The sequence below is a fragment of the Oncorhynchus gorbuscha genome, unplaced genomic scaffold (assembly GCF_021184085.1).
Source record: "Oncorhynchus gorbuscha isolate QuinsamMale2020 ecotype Even-year unplaced genomic scaffold, OgorEven_v1.0 Un_scaffold_1285, whole genome shotgun sequence".
Lineage (NCBI taxonomy): Eukaryota > Metazoa > Chordata > Actinopteri > Salmoniformes > Salmonidae > Oncorhynchus > Oncorhynchus gorbuscha.
Genome location: NW_025746106.1, coordinates 117,281 through 135,000, shown reverse-complemented (window position 1 = coordinate 135,000; position 17,720 = coordinate 117,281). Strand labels below are relative to the sequence as shown.

Here is a 17,720-nt window from a genome sequence, read left to right as displayed (position 1 = left end):
AATCACTTTGACATCAATGCAAACGTAATCGAAAATCTAATCAAACACTTAATGAGAGCCCATGAGCTCATGTTGCTCAACATTTCTACAGGCTATGCAATTGTGTGAGAAAACAGAGTTATGGCCTCTATTAAAAATAAGCAGGATCCCATCAGCTTTCTATAGACTAGGTCTACTAAATGTATTTCTCAACTGTCCTCATATTAAGCACATTGCTTCTCTTTACAACAGGAGTATAGCCTACCTGTCTGGCATGACAACGAACCACTCCATTCACTATTTAAGTGCATAGAATATGTATTTTTCCCGCTGTCCCTGTTTCCAGACAGGTGCATGATCATGGTTCATTGTAAATCAAAACAACATGTCACACATACATTACTCAGCAGATGTAAAGACGAGATTCAATCAGAAATAGTCTGATGGGTGACAACATTCGCCGATCACTTGTAACTTATATTATAATTACTTGTGAATGATGCCCATTGTTTGTTGTTGCGACTTTTCATATCATAGTGCCACACCTCATGTATCCTAGCCCATAGGCCTATATGTTTTGATAAGATTTGTATCACAACTAGTGTGTCCAATAACTTTTTTAAATGAAGCACATTAAATCACCTTTATAATGGGTGTAGAGCCTAACTAGCATACATATGCAATGCGGGAGTTTCACGTTTGGAGAAAATCATTTTCACCATAAAAATGCACCTTTTAATAAAAGCATTACATGCATCATCACATTTGCTGTCACTTTTGATGATGATGGTGTTTCCCTGTTAATGGATCAGTCACGCTTATAACCTATTGCTGTGTGCACATTGCTGTGCTTATAATGTGAAGAAATAGCCTAATAGTTCATCAACAGTGGAAGCTAAACGTTCTGATCTGTTGCGTTAGCCTCATTGTGTAAAAAGAGGGTTTTGAATGCTAGTGATTGCATTAATTTGGGATCTCTCTGCATCCCACAACTGTCTCAGACTTTGGAATATTTATTTCTCGCACAGAATAGGTCAACTTTTGTACTTAATGTGGGATAGTAGATTGACATAGGCTAGTGCTTTTGATGTTCGTTAGGCCTACTGATCTTGTTGGCTGATGAAAATGAAATGTGGACAGTTCTTCCAATATCTGCGTGCGCAAGTTGCGTTCCTGATATGTCCGTTTACACTTGTAGCCTGTGAGAAAGATCTGATCATGTGACAGAGAGCTATGTGAGTGAGAGGTGACAGAGAGCTATGTGAGTGAGAGGTGACAGAGAGCTATGTGAGTGAGAGGTGACAGAGAGCTATGTGAGTGAGAGGTGCTTCGGAGCACCTAGGGAGAAGGGAATTATAATTATTATATTCAGCTCAAGGGCACAACGGCCACTGGCCACAAAGGGCAAGGATTTTTAAAGTGGCATTACGGCCACATAAAGGGGATAACCTGGGAAATTCCAGACATTATCAAGTGCTTGTCAAACTGTGAATGAGAGACTGATGAAGTGTGTACAGCCTGCGCAAAAAAACAAAGCAGAGCTCGTGCTTTTTAATGCAATTTTTTTAACAAATAATTGTAGAGTCGCATCATGCAGCCTTACAATGTATAAAAAAATCAAAACATACAGCCCAACGTTTGTAGAACAAAGTTACATTAATAACTTTAAATGAAGCAAATAGAAGTACCTGTTTCTTTGTTGACTGCTCAACACAGAATAGTATTCTTCATACTATAAAGTAATATAAAGTAGTATAAAATAATGCCATTTTAACCAAATCCTGTCTGCTAAATGAACTAGTGTAGCCCACAGCCATATGACATAGCCGGATCAGGACCTAACATAAGGACAACTCAGAGTCTGCTATTCTGTTCTGCTTCACATCATGTTTCTTTAGACCTGTCTGGAATAAATCATGGATTTATTGAGAAGGTGTCGGCTATATTACATGGATTTATTAGACTTTTTAAAATGTAGATGTTCCAAAGGTCTGCATTAGTGGCTTGTAGGCTGTGTGTGGAAGCTAGAAGATGCTAAATGTGTTAATGTTAATTAACGGTCAATTACCGTGAGACCGGCAGTTATTTGCTTGACAATCAGCAGCTGACGAAACTCTGACTACAGCCCTGTGACCGCTACAGCCCTATATGTGACCGCTACAGCCCTATATGTGACCGCTACAGCCCTATATGTGACCGCTACAGCCCTATATGTGACCGCTACAGCCCTATATGTGACCGCTACAGCCCTATATGTGACAACCTGCTGCAATACTGTACTGGTGTTGTGTGTGTCCCTTAACAGATAAATACATGGAGTGCAATCATCCAAAAAGGCTCAATAATGATCCAATCCTATGTCAGTGACAAGGTGTTTTTCCACAGAACAACAGGCAAACACAGTTTTAATCACAGTTCACCAAGAACATTGATTGACAACAGGCAGTGATTGATCCGGTCGGTAATGAGCAGAAACTACGACATCAGTCCATTTATAGAGTGTTCTTGATCACAGTAATTAGATTAGATGCACAGCGTCTGCCACAAACCTAGGCTACCCACGTCAATAGCTTCCTTGCTTCCTATAGTGTATCACACCAGCCTGGCTCAGTTTGGCTCTCCCTCCTCTTAAGGCCATTACCACCGAGCAAATCAAAGCACATCAGCTACACAGCAGCAGGCCTGATGGCTCCATCTCCCCCACATTCTAATCATGGTGAAAGTCATTCCTCATCAAGCCCCTTGAGGTGGGCACGTGCCTGGCACACACAAACACACAGATCCATAGGGAGCCTGGCTCTGTGTGTGTGCTCGTGTTAAGCTAGGTCAGACACTAGCTCGAGGGAGGCAATACAAAGGCTTAGTGGAGGACTTGGTGTGTGTGCATTTTCTCTTCCTCTCTCCCTCCTAGTAAAGGGTGTCTTGCAGTTTTGACGTGGTTTGGGATTAAAGCAGTACTTGCTGCTATCAACGACTGGTTTGGCTGCAACTTCTGAGGGAGGATGGAAGGAGTGATGGAGGGGGTTGTGGGCTCTGGATGAGTCATATAAATGCTGGCTGAACAGCATGAGGTCTGAAACATGTTGGGGTGCTCACCTTCTGCAGCTTGAAGTCAATAATCATTTTTGAAGCTTTCTAGTTCAGACTCAGAAATTGCTTTGTATTGCGGGTTTTAACAAAACCACAGTCATTCTACTCTTTACTGAAGAGAAAGTCTTTGTAGAGTTCTCATGAGGTAATATGAGTTTCTGTGTTATTCAAAGCAAAGCAAAGCTCCATTTTCATTCAGTTAAAATTTGCATGCGTTTGTGAATTTCCCACCTAGGAGTTCCATTCTATTCTACTCTCCCACCTAGGGGTTCCATTCTATTCTATTCTCCCACCTAGGAGTTCCATTCTATTCTACTCTCCCACCTAGGGTTCCATTCTATTCTATTCTCCCACCTATTCTACTATCCCACCTAGGAGTTCCATTCTATTCTATTCTCCCACCTAGGAGTTCCATTCTATTCTACTCTCCCACCTAGGGGTTCCATTCTATTCTACTCTCCCACCTAGGAGTTCCATTCTATTCTACTCTCCCACCTAGGGGTTCCATTCTATTCTATTCTCCCACCTATTCTATTCTCCCACCTAGGAGTTCCATTCTATTCTACTCTCCCACCTAGGAGTTCCATTCTATTCTACTCTCCCACCTAGGAGTTCCATTCTATTCTACTCTCCCACCTAGGAGTTCCATTCTATTCTACTCTCCCACCTAGGAGTTCCATTCTATTCTACTCTCCCACCTAGGAGTTCCATTCTATTCTACTCTCCCACCTAGGAGTTCCATTCTATTCTACTCTCCCACCTAGGAGTTCCATTCTATTCTACTCTCCCACCTAGGAGTTCCATTCTATTCTACTCTCCCACCTAGGAGTTCCATTCTATTCTACTCTCCCACCTAGGAGTTCCATTCTATTCTACTCTCCCACCTAGGAGTTCCATTCTATTCTATTCTCCCACCTAGGAGTTCCATTCTATTCTCCTCTCCCACCTAGGAGTTCCATTCTATTCTATTCTCCCACCTAGGAGTTCCATTCTATTCTACTCTCCCACCTAGGAGTTCCATTCTATTCTACTCTCCCACCTAGGAGTTCCATTCTATTCTACTCTCCCACCTAGGAGTTCCATTCTATTCTATTCTCCCACCTAGGAGTTCCATTCTATTCTACTCTCCCACCTAGGAGTTCCATTCTATTCTACTCTCCCACCTAGGAGTTCCATTCTATTCTACTCTCCCACCTAGGGGTTCCATTCTACTCTCCCACCTAGGGGTTCCATTCTATTCTATTCTCCCACCTAGGAGTTCCATTCTATTCTCCTCTCCCACCTAGGAGTTCCTATTGCGTTGTTTACAATCCTGAATTTTTCAATCCTGTATTGTGATTCACACATTAAATTTGAAGACAGAACATCTACTACCGCAGAGCGTAAACAATCACGTTGTATGGTTCTGTGATTGTCTGTGATTGTTTCTCTGTGTGGGTGCATGTGCTCAGGTACACAATACAATGCAACATTACTGTAAACGAAGGCACAATGGTACATCCTTCACATACACACAACACCTGTAGGCTGTGTTTGTGTGCACAGTATGCTTCTCTTACCTGTCCCCAGGAGCCAGTGACCCATTGGGTACAGGGTTGGCTGTTACAGGCCTGGATGTTGCTGGGCAGATGGGCCTCGTCACAGCGATCCTCTTCTGGACAGGTAACCAGACGCTGCTGCTCCCCTCCCCCACACACCTCAGAGCACTGGGAAACACACACACACACTTTTAAGGATAACCATGACTGTACGTAGTGCTTTTCAGACAGTCTCAAAGCACTTAACATTGCATGAGGGTAACTATGTAGGTAACTCCTTATTACACATCAACTATCACAGTGATGATAACCCCTTATTACACATCAACTATCACAGTGATAACCCCTTATTACACATCAACTATCACAGTGATAACCCCTTACTACACATCAACTATCACAGTGATAACCCCTTATTACACATCAACTATCACAGTGATAACCCCTTATTACACATCAACTATCACAGTGATAACCCCTTATTACACATCAACTATCACAGTGATAACCCCTTATTACACATCAACTATCACAGTGATAACCCCTTATTACACATCAACTATCACAGTGATAACCCCTTATTACACATCAACTATCACAGTGATAACCCCTTATTACACATCAACTATCACAGTGATAACCCCTTATTACACATCAACTATCACAGTGATAACCCCTTATTACACATCAACTATCACAGTGATAACCCCTTATTACACATCAACTATCACAGTGATAACCCCTTATTACACATCAACTATCACAGTGATAACCCCTTATTACACATCAACTATCACAGTGATAACCCCTTATTACACATCAACTATCACAGTGATAACCCCTTATTACACATCAACTATCACAGTGATAACCCCTTATTACACATCAACTATCACAGTGATAACCCCTTATTACACATCAACTATCACAGTGATAACCCCTTATTACACATCAACTATCACAGTGATAACCCCTTATTACACATCAACTATCACAGTGATAACCCTTATTACACATCAACTATCACAGTGATAACCCCTTATTACACATCAACTATCACAGTGATAACCCCTTATTACACATCAACTATCACAGTGATAACCCCTTACTACACATCAACTATCACAGTGATAACCCCTTATTACACATCAGCTATCACAGTGATAACCCCTTATTACACATCAACTATCACAGTGATAACCCCTTATTACACATCAACTATCACAGTGATAACCCCTTATTACACATCAACTATCACAGTGATAACCCCTTATTACACATCAACTATCACAGTGATAACCCCTTATTACACATCAACTATCACAGTGATAACCCCTTATTACACATCAACTATCACAGTGATAACCCCTTATTACACATCAACTATCACAGTGATAACCCCTTATTACACATCAACTATCACAGTGATAACCCCTTATTACACATCAATTATCACAGTAAATATTACTCCGTATTACACATCTGCTATCACAGTGATAACCCCTTATTACACATCAACTATCACAGTGATGATAACTTCTTACTACAAATGAACTGTCACAGAAGATAACAACAACTATCACAGTGAGTGGTTAGGCATAACTATGGGTATTAAGGAGAGAGGTGAGGAGTGAAGGAGATGGGAGGAAAGGATATAACTAACCTGTCCCCAGGAAGAAGAGTACCAGTCCAGGCAGGGCTGGGGTAGGCAGGGCATGCGGGCCACCGGCCGGGTAGACACGGTCTGACAGTGGAAGGGCCGCAAAGGCCTCTGGTCCCTGGTGTCAAAGCACTGGATCATCCCAGGGTCACCCCACCACCACAGTTCTTGGAACACTGGGGAGAAAGAGGGTGAGAGGGACGGAGCTTAAACAATCCTGTTATCGTGATCAAAAGTTGCTTGATACTATACTGACTGATGTATTATTAATGCATTAATATTCCATTATCCCATCATTGTTTTTGCAATACAACATTCCATTATCGCCCCATCCATGAGTTATCGGATAACATTCCATTATTGTCCCATGCCTGAGTCATGATACAACATTCCATTATCATCCCTGGGTCAGGATACAACATTCCATTAACATCCCCGAGTCAGGATACAACATTCCATTATCATCCCTGGGTCATGATACAACATTCCATTATCATCCCTGGGTCATCCCTGTGTGATACAACATTCTATTATCATCCCATGATGTGTCTATTATCACAACATTCCAATATCGTCCCTTCCCTTATTGTTATTGTACTTATTGCTACAACATTATCGTCCCTTCCCTGAGTTATTCCTACACCATTCCATTATTGTCCCTTCCCAGAGTTATTGCTACACCATTATCGTCCCTTCCCAGAGTTATTCCTACACCATTCCATTATCGTCCCTTCCCAGAGTTATTCCTACACCATTCCATTATTGTCCCTTCCCAGAGTTATTGCTCCACCATTATCGGCCCATCCCAGAGTTATTCCTACACCATTCCATTATTGTCCCTTCCCAGAGTTATTGCTCCACCATTCCATTATCGTCCCTTCCCAGAGTTATCGCTACACCATTCCATTATCGTCCCTTCCCAGAGTTATTGCTACACCATTCCATTATCGTCCCTTCCCAGAGTTATTGCTACACCATTCCATTATCGGCCCTTCCCAGAGTTATTGCTACACCATTCCATGATCGTCCCTTCCCAGAGTTATTGCTACACCATTCCATGATCGTCCCTTCCCAGAGTTATTGCTACACCATTCCATTATCGGCCCATCCCAGAGTTATTGCTACACCATTATCGTCCCTTCCCAGAGTTATTGCTACACCATTCCATTATCAGCCCATCTCAGAGTTATTGCTACACCATTATCGTCCCTTCCCAGAGTTATTGCTACACCATTCCATTATCGGCCCATCCCAGAGTTATTGCTACACCATTATCGTCCCTTCCCAGAGTTATTGCTACACCATTCCATTATCGGCCCATCCCAGAGTTATTGCTACACCATTATCTTCCCTTCCCAGAGTTATTGCTACACCATTCCATTATCGTCCCTTCCCTGAGTTATTGCTCCACCATTCCATTATCGGCCCATCCCAGAGTTATTGCTACACCATTCCATTATCGGCCCATCCCAGAGTTATTGCTACACCATTATCGTCCCTTCCCAGAGTTATTGCTACACCATTCCATTATTGTCCCTTCCCAGAGTTATTGCTACACCATTCCATTATCGTCCCTTCCCAGAGTTATTGCTCCACCATTCCATTATCGGCTCATCCCAGAGTTATTGCTACACCATTCCATTATCGTCCCTTCCCAGAGTTATTGCTACACCATTATTGTCCCTTCCCAGAGTTATTGCTACACCATTCCATTATTGTCCCTTCCCAGAGTTATTGCTACACCATTATCGTCCCTTCCCAGAGTTATTGCTACACCATTCCATTATCGGCCCATCCCAGAGTTATTGCTACACTATTCCATTATTGTCCCTTCCCAGAGTTATTGCTACACTATTCCATTATCGTCCCTTCCCAGAGTTATTGCTACACCATTATCGTCCCTTCCCAGAGTTATTGCTACACCATTCCATTATCGGCCCATCCCAGAGTTATTGCTACACTATTCCATTATTGTCCCTTCCCTGAGTTATCACTACAACATTCCATTATCGTCCCATGCCTGAGTCATGACACAACATTTCATTATCGTCCCAAACATGAGTCATGATACTGTCACGACTTCCGCCGAAGTCAGATCATCTCCTTGTTCGGGCGGCACTCGGCGGTCGGCGTCGCCGGTCTTCTAGCCATCATCGATCCACTTTTCATTTTCCATGTGTTTTGTCTTGTTTTTCCTCACACCTGGTTTCAATTCCCTCAATCACTTATTGTGTATTTAACCCTCTGTTCCCCCATGTCTTTGTGTGGGATTGTTTATTTGTAAGTGCTTGTGCACGTGTTGATTGGTGCGCGTTGGGTTTTTGTACCCAATATCTTGTTATTTTTATTGCAGTTGGTTTTGCTATTAAACTGCTCCGGCTATTACATTACATTACATTTAAGTCATTTAGCAGACGCTCTTATCCAGAGCGACTTACAAATTGGTGCATTCACCTTATGGCATCCAGTGGAACAGCCAAGTTCTGCTCTTCTGCATCTGACTTCCCTGCCACCGGTTACGCACCCCTTACAGATACAACATTATTGAACCATCCCTGAGTTAGATACAACATTCCCTTATCATCCCTGAGTTATCGCTACAACATTCCCTTATCACCCCTGAGTTATCGCTACAACATTCCCTTATCATCCCTGAGTTATCGCTACAACATTCCCTTATCACCCCTGAGTTATCGCTACAACATTCCCTTATCACCCCTGAGTTATCGCTACAACATTCCCTTATCACCCCTGAGTTATCACTACAACATTCCCTTATCATCCCTGAGTTATCGCTACAACATTCCCTTATCGTCCCTGAGTTAGATACAACATTCCCTTATCATCCCTGAGTTATCGCTACAACATTCCCTTATCACCCCTGAGTTGTCGCTACAACATTCCCTTATCATCCCTGAGTTATCGCTACAACATTCCATTATCGTCCCTGAGTTATCGCTACAACATTCCATTATCGCGCCTGAGTTATCGCTACAACATTCCATTATCGTCCCTGAGTTATCGCTACAACATTCCCTTATCGTCCCTGAGTTATCGCTAAACATTCCCTTATAGTCCCTGAGTTATCGCTACAACATTCCCTTATCGTCCTTGAGTTATCGCTACAACATTCCCTTATCATCCCTGGGTTATCGATACAACATTCCCTTATCATCCCTGAGTTATCGCTACAACATTCCCTTATCATCAAATCAAATCAAATGTATTTATATAGCCCTTCGTACATCAGCTGATATCTCAAAGTGCTGTACAGAAACCCAGCCTAAAACCCCAAACAGCAAGCAATGCAGGTGTAGAAGCACGGGTTATCGATAAAACATTCCCTTATCATCCCTGGGTTATTGCTACAACATTCCCATATCATCCCTGAGTTATTGCTACAACATTCCCTTATCATCCCCGAGCTATTGCTACAACATTCCCTTATCATCCCGAGCTATCGCTACAATATTCCATTATCGTCCCTGAGTTATCGCTACAACATTCCCTTATCATCCCGAGCTATCGCTACAATATTCCATTATCGTCCCTGAGCTATCGCTACAACATTCCCTTATCATCCCGAGCTATCGCTACAATATTCCATTATCGTCCCTGAGTTATCGCTACAATATTCCATTATCGTCCCTGAGTTATCGCTACAACATTCCCTTATCATCCCTGAGTTATCGCTACAACATTCCATTATCGTCCACCCCTGGTGTGGGGCCTCACCTTGGTCCAGTTTCCTATCCTCCAGGAAGAGCAGGGTCGGAGGTAGCAGCGCCGGGCCGGCACAGGCCTCTTGGTCAGGTCACAGTCAGACTCCAGTCCCGTGCTGCAGACCACCAGCCTCCAGATGGCCCCCAGACCACAGCTAGTAGAACACTACAACACAAGGGGAGGCAGTGAGGAGTGAACCAGGCATCATTCAATGTCTTGTTGCAGCCCATTCAGATACATAGAGATTAGTCACGGAGGACAAAATACTTCCTCATTGAAAAACCCAACACAATGGAATTACGAGAGACTGTTCTGTGTTTCTTTACAGAGTGAATGTGGTTGACTTTGAGAGAGAGTGCATTTGATTTCACTGTTAAAACACAGACAGAAAGTGGCATTCACTGTGTCATGACCTGTCGGGCTGATATATTTCCCTGCTGGCAATCTGAAGTCGCTCTGGATAAGAGCGTCTGCTAAATGACTTAAATGTAAATGTAAATGTCAGAGAGCAGCCACTCACCATGATAGGAGAGTTGGGTTGTTTATGTAGGGACCTGAGGCCAGGGTGACGGTATGTCAGCATATTAAAGGGATGGGGACATTAATAGTGGCACACTGCTGGGCATTGTTCCTCCTACACACTACATTTACACCAGGGAGAATGTGTGGAATGCATAGAGAGTGTTGCAACTCACTGCGCTCCAGTTGCCGGCTCTCCAGAAGGAAGCTGTGGCGTTTGGAGTGGAAGCTGGGCTTGGCACTGGGGTCAGCTCTGGTGTCCACGAGAGTGTGGTGGGAGAATGGGTTGGCAGAGTGAGCATGGCTGGCACAGAGGACTGGGTGGGGGGCACGGCTGGCTCAGGGGAATGGGTGGGAGGCACGGCTGGCTCAGGGGACTGGGTGGGGGGCACGGCTGGCTCAGGGGACTGGGTGGGGGGTTTCGTGCCATCCTGGGGAGTGGTTGTGGTGACATCCACTGGGGGTCGGTATGTGAGGGAAGGGTCCATGCCCCTGGATCTCAGCATGGGGGGGATGAGGATCTCATTGTAGTCAATCTCTGACCACCCGTATGGGGAGGGGACTGGAGGGCCCGCATTGGCCCCTTTAGATGGAGTTGGCCCAGTCGTGGAGGACTGTGCTGAAATGTCTGTCTCTAACTGGGATGTGGCTGGCTCTGTCAACATTGACGGAGGTGGTGACTGAGGGTCTCCTTCCAGATGAGTAGGAGGAGGAGAGTCACTTCCAGTTGTTGATGTGCTGTGTTGGATGTTCTCCTGGTTTCCTGAGAGTGAATGGGAAAGAGGTGGGAGAGGAGAGGGTGGAAGATGTGGCTCCTGAGGCACAGGACGTGAGGTCACGGTGAAGTCACTGTCGGTGACCCCTAAATTGGCTTCGCTATCAGCTTTGGGCTCAATTTCAAAGTCCTGCTGATCAAAGTCTGGTTCACCAGGGAAAAAGCCATTGTAATTCCCAGTGGAGTTTGGGGCTGGTGGCTCGTATGGAAGAGAGGTGGTTGCCTCCCATTGGGACAGGGTTGTGGTGAAAAAGCTGTCCTCGTATGTTTCAAACTCAAACACAGGTCCTGGGGAAGGTGGATCCAGGGGTGGAAGCGGGCTCTCCTTTTCATCTTGGTAGCCAGGGGATTGTAGTCCAATTGCAGTCTCCTGGTGGGAATTGTAGTCCAAAACACCCACTTCTTTCACCTCTTCTACCATTGTTGTGGGTTCGGTGCCATCTTCATAGTCATGGCTGACAGGGGCAGTGGTGGTACATTCGATGGTTGTACCAACATTGCTGTCTTTCACATCAAAATGGACATAAATGTCAGTGTTTTCATCATCATTTTTTTCACTATGGGGCCCATGTGTGTTCTCAGTGGTTCCCATGCTAGTAGGCACTGGGCTGGCTGCTGTGCTGAGGTAATGAGGCCAACCAAAATTACTGTTTGTTTCTTTCCAGCTTTGTGATAACCTGGTCTCTAAAACTGGTGCTGAGGGTGTGGTGGAAACAGGTAGAAAATAGTCCTCTGAAAGGAGTAAATCCTCCTCCTCTCGCTCTACTTCATTGGGTTTCTCCGTCTGTAGTCTTCCATCAATCTCTGCATGGTCCAGGTTAGGGTCTTGTGGTTCCTCAACTTCCCTAATGAAAGGAGTTGTCTTAAAAGTGGTAGAAATGGGTGAGGTAGCTGTGGGAGGATCTGTTGTAGTTTCTCTGTAAACATGTTCTTCTGCACTAGAACTTGGTTTAGGTTCCTGTTGTGGATCTGGTCCAAGATCATCCACCAAGTCTTTACCGTTGTTCCCCAAGCCAAAGTCGTAGGAAATGTCCTCGTGGAATTTGATGAAGTTGTAGTCGTAGTAAAAATCGTCCACAGGTACATTGTTTTTAACTGAGTTGTCAGTAGTCTTGTCAATGTGATTCAGGTGGGGGATGATGTTATTCAGATTGTTAGGGGCCCTTGGCTGAGCCCTAGTTGTACTGTGTTTGGGCAGGGGGTTAGAGTCAGGGATGGAGTTGATTTCGTTGATTTCCTTGCTTGACGAACCACTGCCAGACCAGTCGTTGCTGCCACCGAAGACGTCGATGATCTGAGGACAGTCCTGGAGGTAGCATGGAGTAAGAGAACTGGGATTCTTTCGGGGGTCACAGTCCACCCCTGTGTTTCTGGAACAGACAACCTTTCGGCTCCGCACACCACCACCACACGTCAGCGAGCACTATGGGAGAAGCAGAGGAGGGTCAGATTAGGACAGACTGGTAACTGATCGATACCACAGCTTTATATTTACACCCGCTAAACACCAGTTAGAGTGCCAACTTTACAAACAACAGGGTACTGTACACACCTAATCTTCAGGACCTGTACACACCTCCTCTTCATGACCTGTCCACCTCCTCTACCCTTCCTGACCTGTCCACCTCCTCTCCTCTTCAGGACCTGTCCACCTCCTCTCCTCTTCAGGACCTGTCCACCTCCTCTCCTCTTCAGGACCTGTCCACCTCCTCTCCTCTTCAGGACCTGTCCACCTCCTCTACCCTTCAGGACCTGTCCACCTCCTCTACCCTTCAGGACCTGTCCACCTCCTCTACCCTTCAGGACCTGTCCACCTCCTCTACCCTTCAGGACCTGTCCACCTCCTCTACCCTTCAGGACCTGTCCACCTCCTCTACCCTTCAGGACCTGTCCACCTCCTCTACCCTTCAGGACCTGTCCACCTCCTCTACCCTTCAGGACCTGTCCACCTCCTCTACCCTTCAGGACCTGTCCACCTCCTCTACCCTTCAGGACCTGTCCACCTCCTCTACCCTTCAGGACCTGTCCACCTCCTCTACCCTTCAGGACCTGTCCACCTCCTCTACTCTTCAGGACCTGTCCACCTCCTCTACCCTTCAGGACCTGTCCACCTCCTCTACCCTTCAGGACCTGTCCACCTCCTCTACCCTTCAGGACCTGTCCACCTCCTCTACCCTTCAGGACCTGTCCACCTCCTCTACCCTTCAGGACCTGTCCACCTCCTCTACCCTTCAGGACCTGTCCACCTCCTCTACCCTTCAGGACCTGTCCACCTCCTCTACCCTTCAGGACCTGTCCACCTCCTCTACCCTTCAGGACCTGTCCACCTCCTCTACCCTTCAGGACCTGTCCACCTCCTCTACCCTTCAGGACCTGTCCACCTCCTCTACCCTTCAGGACCTGTCCACCTCCTCTACCCTTCAGGACCTGTCCACCTCCTCTACCCTTCAGGACCTGTCCACCTCCTCTACCCTTCAGGACCTGTCCACCTCCTCTACCCTTCAGGACCTGTCCACCTCCTCTACCCTTCAGGACCTGTCCACCTCCTCTACCCTTCAGGACCTGTCCACCTCCTCTACCCTTCAGGACCTGTCCACCTCCTCTACCCTTCAGGACCTGTCCACCTCCTCTACCCTTCAGGACCTGTCCACCTCCTCTACCCTTCAGGACCTGTCCACCTCCTCTACCCTTCAGGACCTGTCCACCTCCTCTCCTCTTCATGGTGCTCATAAGAGTTTTCACTTACAATTAAGTTCGTATACATTTTAATTAGGTTATACATAGTGTGTTAACTGCTTCCTCAAAATCTTTCCCATGCCTACTCCACCCAAATATCATGGAACCAGAGTTGAACTAGCCTCTGTTTCAACTTGTACTCCCAGTGCAGAAAATTCAGCATTTTCCACATTAAACAAGAGGAGACCAGATGTTCCTTCCTTCCTTAGCCTCTCCCTTCTCTGTGTGAGTCACTGCTGGAGCCGTATCACATTCCCCTGAATGGCCTCCTCACCTCAGACCAGTTGCCTGTGGACCAGTCCGCGGGGCAGGGGACATGAGCGTTACAAGGCGCCGCTGACTCAGGCCTGGGTATGTGGTGACATTCAGAGAGCTGCAGGGCTCTGTTCTCCTCCAGACTCACGGCCTGGATGCACAGCACCGTCCTCTTGGCCAAGCCCTTCTCACCGCACGTGGCCGAGCACTTCTGCCACTCGCCCACCCACCATCTGAATGGAATGGTCACAAAGAAAGACAGACAGAAAGTGTAATGTGTGGTGTGTTTGTGCATGTTTGAGAGGGTGTATTCTTTCTGGTGTGTTAATTATTCTAATATTTGTTTTACCCCTTCCCCCCCCCAATTTCATGGTATTCAATTGGTAGTTATGGTCTTGTCTCATCGCTGCAACTCCCCTACAGACTCTGGAGAGGCGAAGGTCGAGAGCCGTGCGTCTTCCGAAACACAACCCAACCAAACCGCACTGCTTCTTGACACAATGCCCACTTAACCCGGAAGCCAGCCGCACCAATGTGTCGCAGGAAACACCGTACACCTGGCGACCGTGTCAGCGTACACTGCGCCCGGCCTGCCACAGGAGTCGCTAGAACGCGATGGGACAAGGACATCCCTGCTGGCCAAACCCTCCCCTAACCCGGACGATGCTGGGCCAATTGTGCGCCGCCCCATGGGTCTCCCGGTCGTGTCCAGCTGTGACAGAGCCTGGACTCAAACCCAGAATCTCTCTAGCAGCACAGCTAGCATTGAGATGCAGTGCCTTAGACCACTGCGCCACTCGGGAGGCCTTTCTGGTGTGTTTATGAACGCATGTATGATTTGTGTGTATGTGCGTGTGTGTGTGTTTACAAAGGTGTGTGCGTGTGAGAGAGCATGCAAGCCCTACAGTGGGTCTTGTCCCAGTATAAATCTGGTCCTGGGGGCAAACTCACATGGCTGGGCAAAGCTCCTCATTGCAGCTGGCTCGTTTATCGTCAGGACGGGTCGTCGGGTCACAGTAGCCCTCTTCTACTATCCCAGAGGTCCTCTCCACACAGTGAACAATCTGTCGCTGGACACCTGGAATTCCAGAGGGATACACAGGAACAGCTGTTAGAAGCACGCACGCACGCACACACACACGCACACACGCACACACACACGCACGCACACACACACACACACACACACACACACACACACACGCATCAAGCAGCAGGTCTCAGAACAGAAACTCACACAGGCATGAACACAAGTCAAATGTTTCTACAGTTGTAGATACATTACTGATTAATAGCTTTCAAAGCAGATTCCTACAGTAAATGTTGGTCAGTCAACTGAGTTGCAGTAAACACATCTACAATGCTTTTGGAAAGTACGCTTCGTGGGTGACTGTTGTTGATGTGTGCAGAAGGTCCCTAGACATTTTTCGAATGTATTATAAAGCGCCCGGGTATGGGCAAGGGGACGGTTTAAAATTATACTGTTACATATATAAGGTCCCACAGTTGACAGTGCAAGTCAGAGCAAAAACCAAGCCATGAGGTCGAAGGAATTGTCCGTAGAGCTCCGAGACAGGATCGTATCGAGTCAGATCTGGGGAAGGGTACCAAAAAACGTCTGCAGCATTGAAGGTCCCCAAGAACACTGTGGCCTCTATCATTCTTAAATTGAAGATGTTTGGAACCACCAAGACTCTTCCTAGAGTCAAACTGAGCACACCTAATGTGAGAAGGGTGAAGCGAAGTGACCAAGAACATGATGGTCACTCTGATAGAGTTCCAGAGTTCCTCTATGGAGATAAGAGTACCTTCCAGAAGGACAACCATCTCTGCAGCACTCCACCAATCGGGCCTTTATGGTAGAGTGGCCAGACCGAAGCCACACCTCAGTAAAAAACATGACAGCTCGCTTGGAGTTTGCCAAAAGACACCTAAAGATTCTGACCATGAGTAACAAGATCTCTGGTCTGATGAAACCAAGATTGAACTCTTTAGCCTGAATGCCAAGCGTCATGTCTAGAGGAAACCTGGCACCATCCCTAAGGTGAAGCATGGTGGTGGCAGCATCATGCTGTGGGGATGTTTTTCAGCAAAAGGTTGACTAGTCAGGATCAAGGGAAAGATGAACGGAGCAAAGTATAGAGGGATCCTTGATGAAAACCTGCTCCAGAGCGCTCAGGACCTCAGACTGTGGTGAAGGTTCACCTTCCAACAGGACAACAACCCTAAGCACACAGCCAGGACAATGCAGGAGTGGCTTCAGGACAAGTCTCTGAATGTCCTTGAGTTGCCAAGCCAGAGCATGGACTTGAGCCCGATCGAACATCTTTGAGAAATAGGAAAATAGCTGTGCAGCAATTCTCCCCATCCAACCTGACAGAGATTGAGAGGATTTGCAGAGAAGATTGGGAGAACGTCCCGAATACAGGTGTGCCAAGCTTGTATCATCATACCCAAGAAAAATCAAGGCTGTAATCGCTGCCAAAGGTGCTTCAACAAAGTACTGAGTAAAGGGTCTGAATACTTATGTAAATGTGATATCAGTTATTTAATTAGAATACATTTGCAAAAATGTCTAAAAAACTGTTTTTGATTTGTCATTATGGGCTATTATGTGTAGATTGATAAGGGAAAAAAACTATTTAATACATTTTAGAATAAGGCTGTAACATAACAAAATGTGGAAAAAGGGAAGGGGTCTGAATACTTTCTGAAGGCTCTGTATATCCAGTAATTACAAGACCATAGACTGGGATCTGGATGCTCTGGAACCACTCATATGTCCCCGCAGGCATTATGGGGTGTCAAATTACCACTGCAATTCTGGAAACATGGATGATTATTAAAAGACTGAATATAAATGAATGTTAGGCTAATACACTGCTCAAAAAAATAAAGGGAACACTAAAATAACACATCCTAGATCTGACTGAATGAAATATTCTTATGAAATACTTTTTTCTTTACATAGATGAATGTGCTGACAACAAAATCACAAAAATTATCAATGGAAATTTAATTTATCAACCCATGGAGGTCTGGATTTGGAGTCACACTCAAAAAAAAGTGCAAAACCACACTACAGGCTGATCCAACTTTGATGTAATGTCCTTAAAACAAGTCAAAAGGAGGCTCAGTAGTGTTTCTGGCCTCCACGTGCCTGTATGACCTCCCTACAACGCCTGGGCATGCTCCTGATGAGGTGGCGGATGGTCTGCTGAGGGATCTCCTCCCAGACCTGGACTAAAGCATCAGCCAACTCCTGGACAGTCTGTGGTGCAACGTGGCGTTGGTGGATGGAGCGAGACATGATGTCCCAGATGTGCTCAATTGGATTCAGGCCTTCCTCTTGCAGGACCTGCTGACACACTCCAGCCACATGAGGTCTAGCATTGTCTTGCATTAGGAGGAACCCAGGGCCAACCGCACCAGCATATGGTCTCAC

At 45.9% G+C, this 17,720-nt stretch overlaps 1 protein-coding gene across 1 annotated transcript in view; it reads right to left on the bottom strand.

Annotated features, from left to right (window-relative positions):
- LOC124022070 (A disintegrin and metalloproteinase with thrombospondin motifs 7-like) overlaps positions 1-17,720 on the bottom strand; it is a gene marked incomplete at its 5' end in the record, with an annotated part of 127,409 nt that overhangs the window by 1,045 nt on the left and 108,644 nt on the right. The window contains 7 exon segments of the mRNA XM_046337130.1: positions 4,629-4,775; positions 6,271-6,410; positions 6,413-6,443; positions 10,003-10,155; positions 10,686-12,707; positions 14,295-14,508; positions 15,227-15,353. Of these exon segments, the coding sequence (XP_046193086.1) occupies positions 4,629-4,775; positions 6,271-6,410; positions 6,413-6,443; positions 10,003-10,155; positions 10,686-12,707; positions 14,295-14,508; positions 15,227-15,353 (2,834 nt within the window).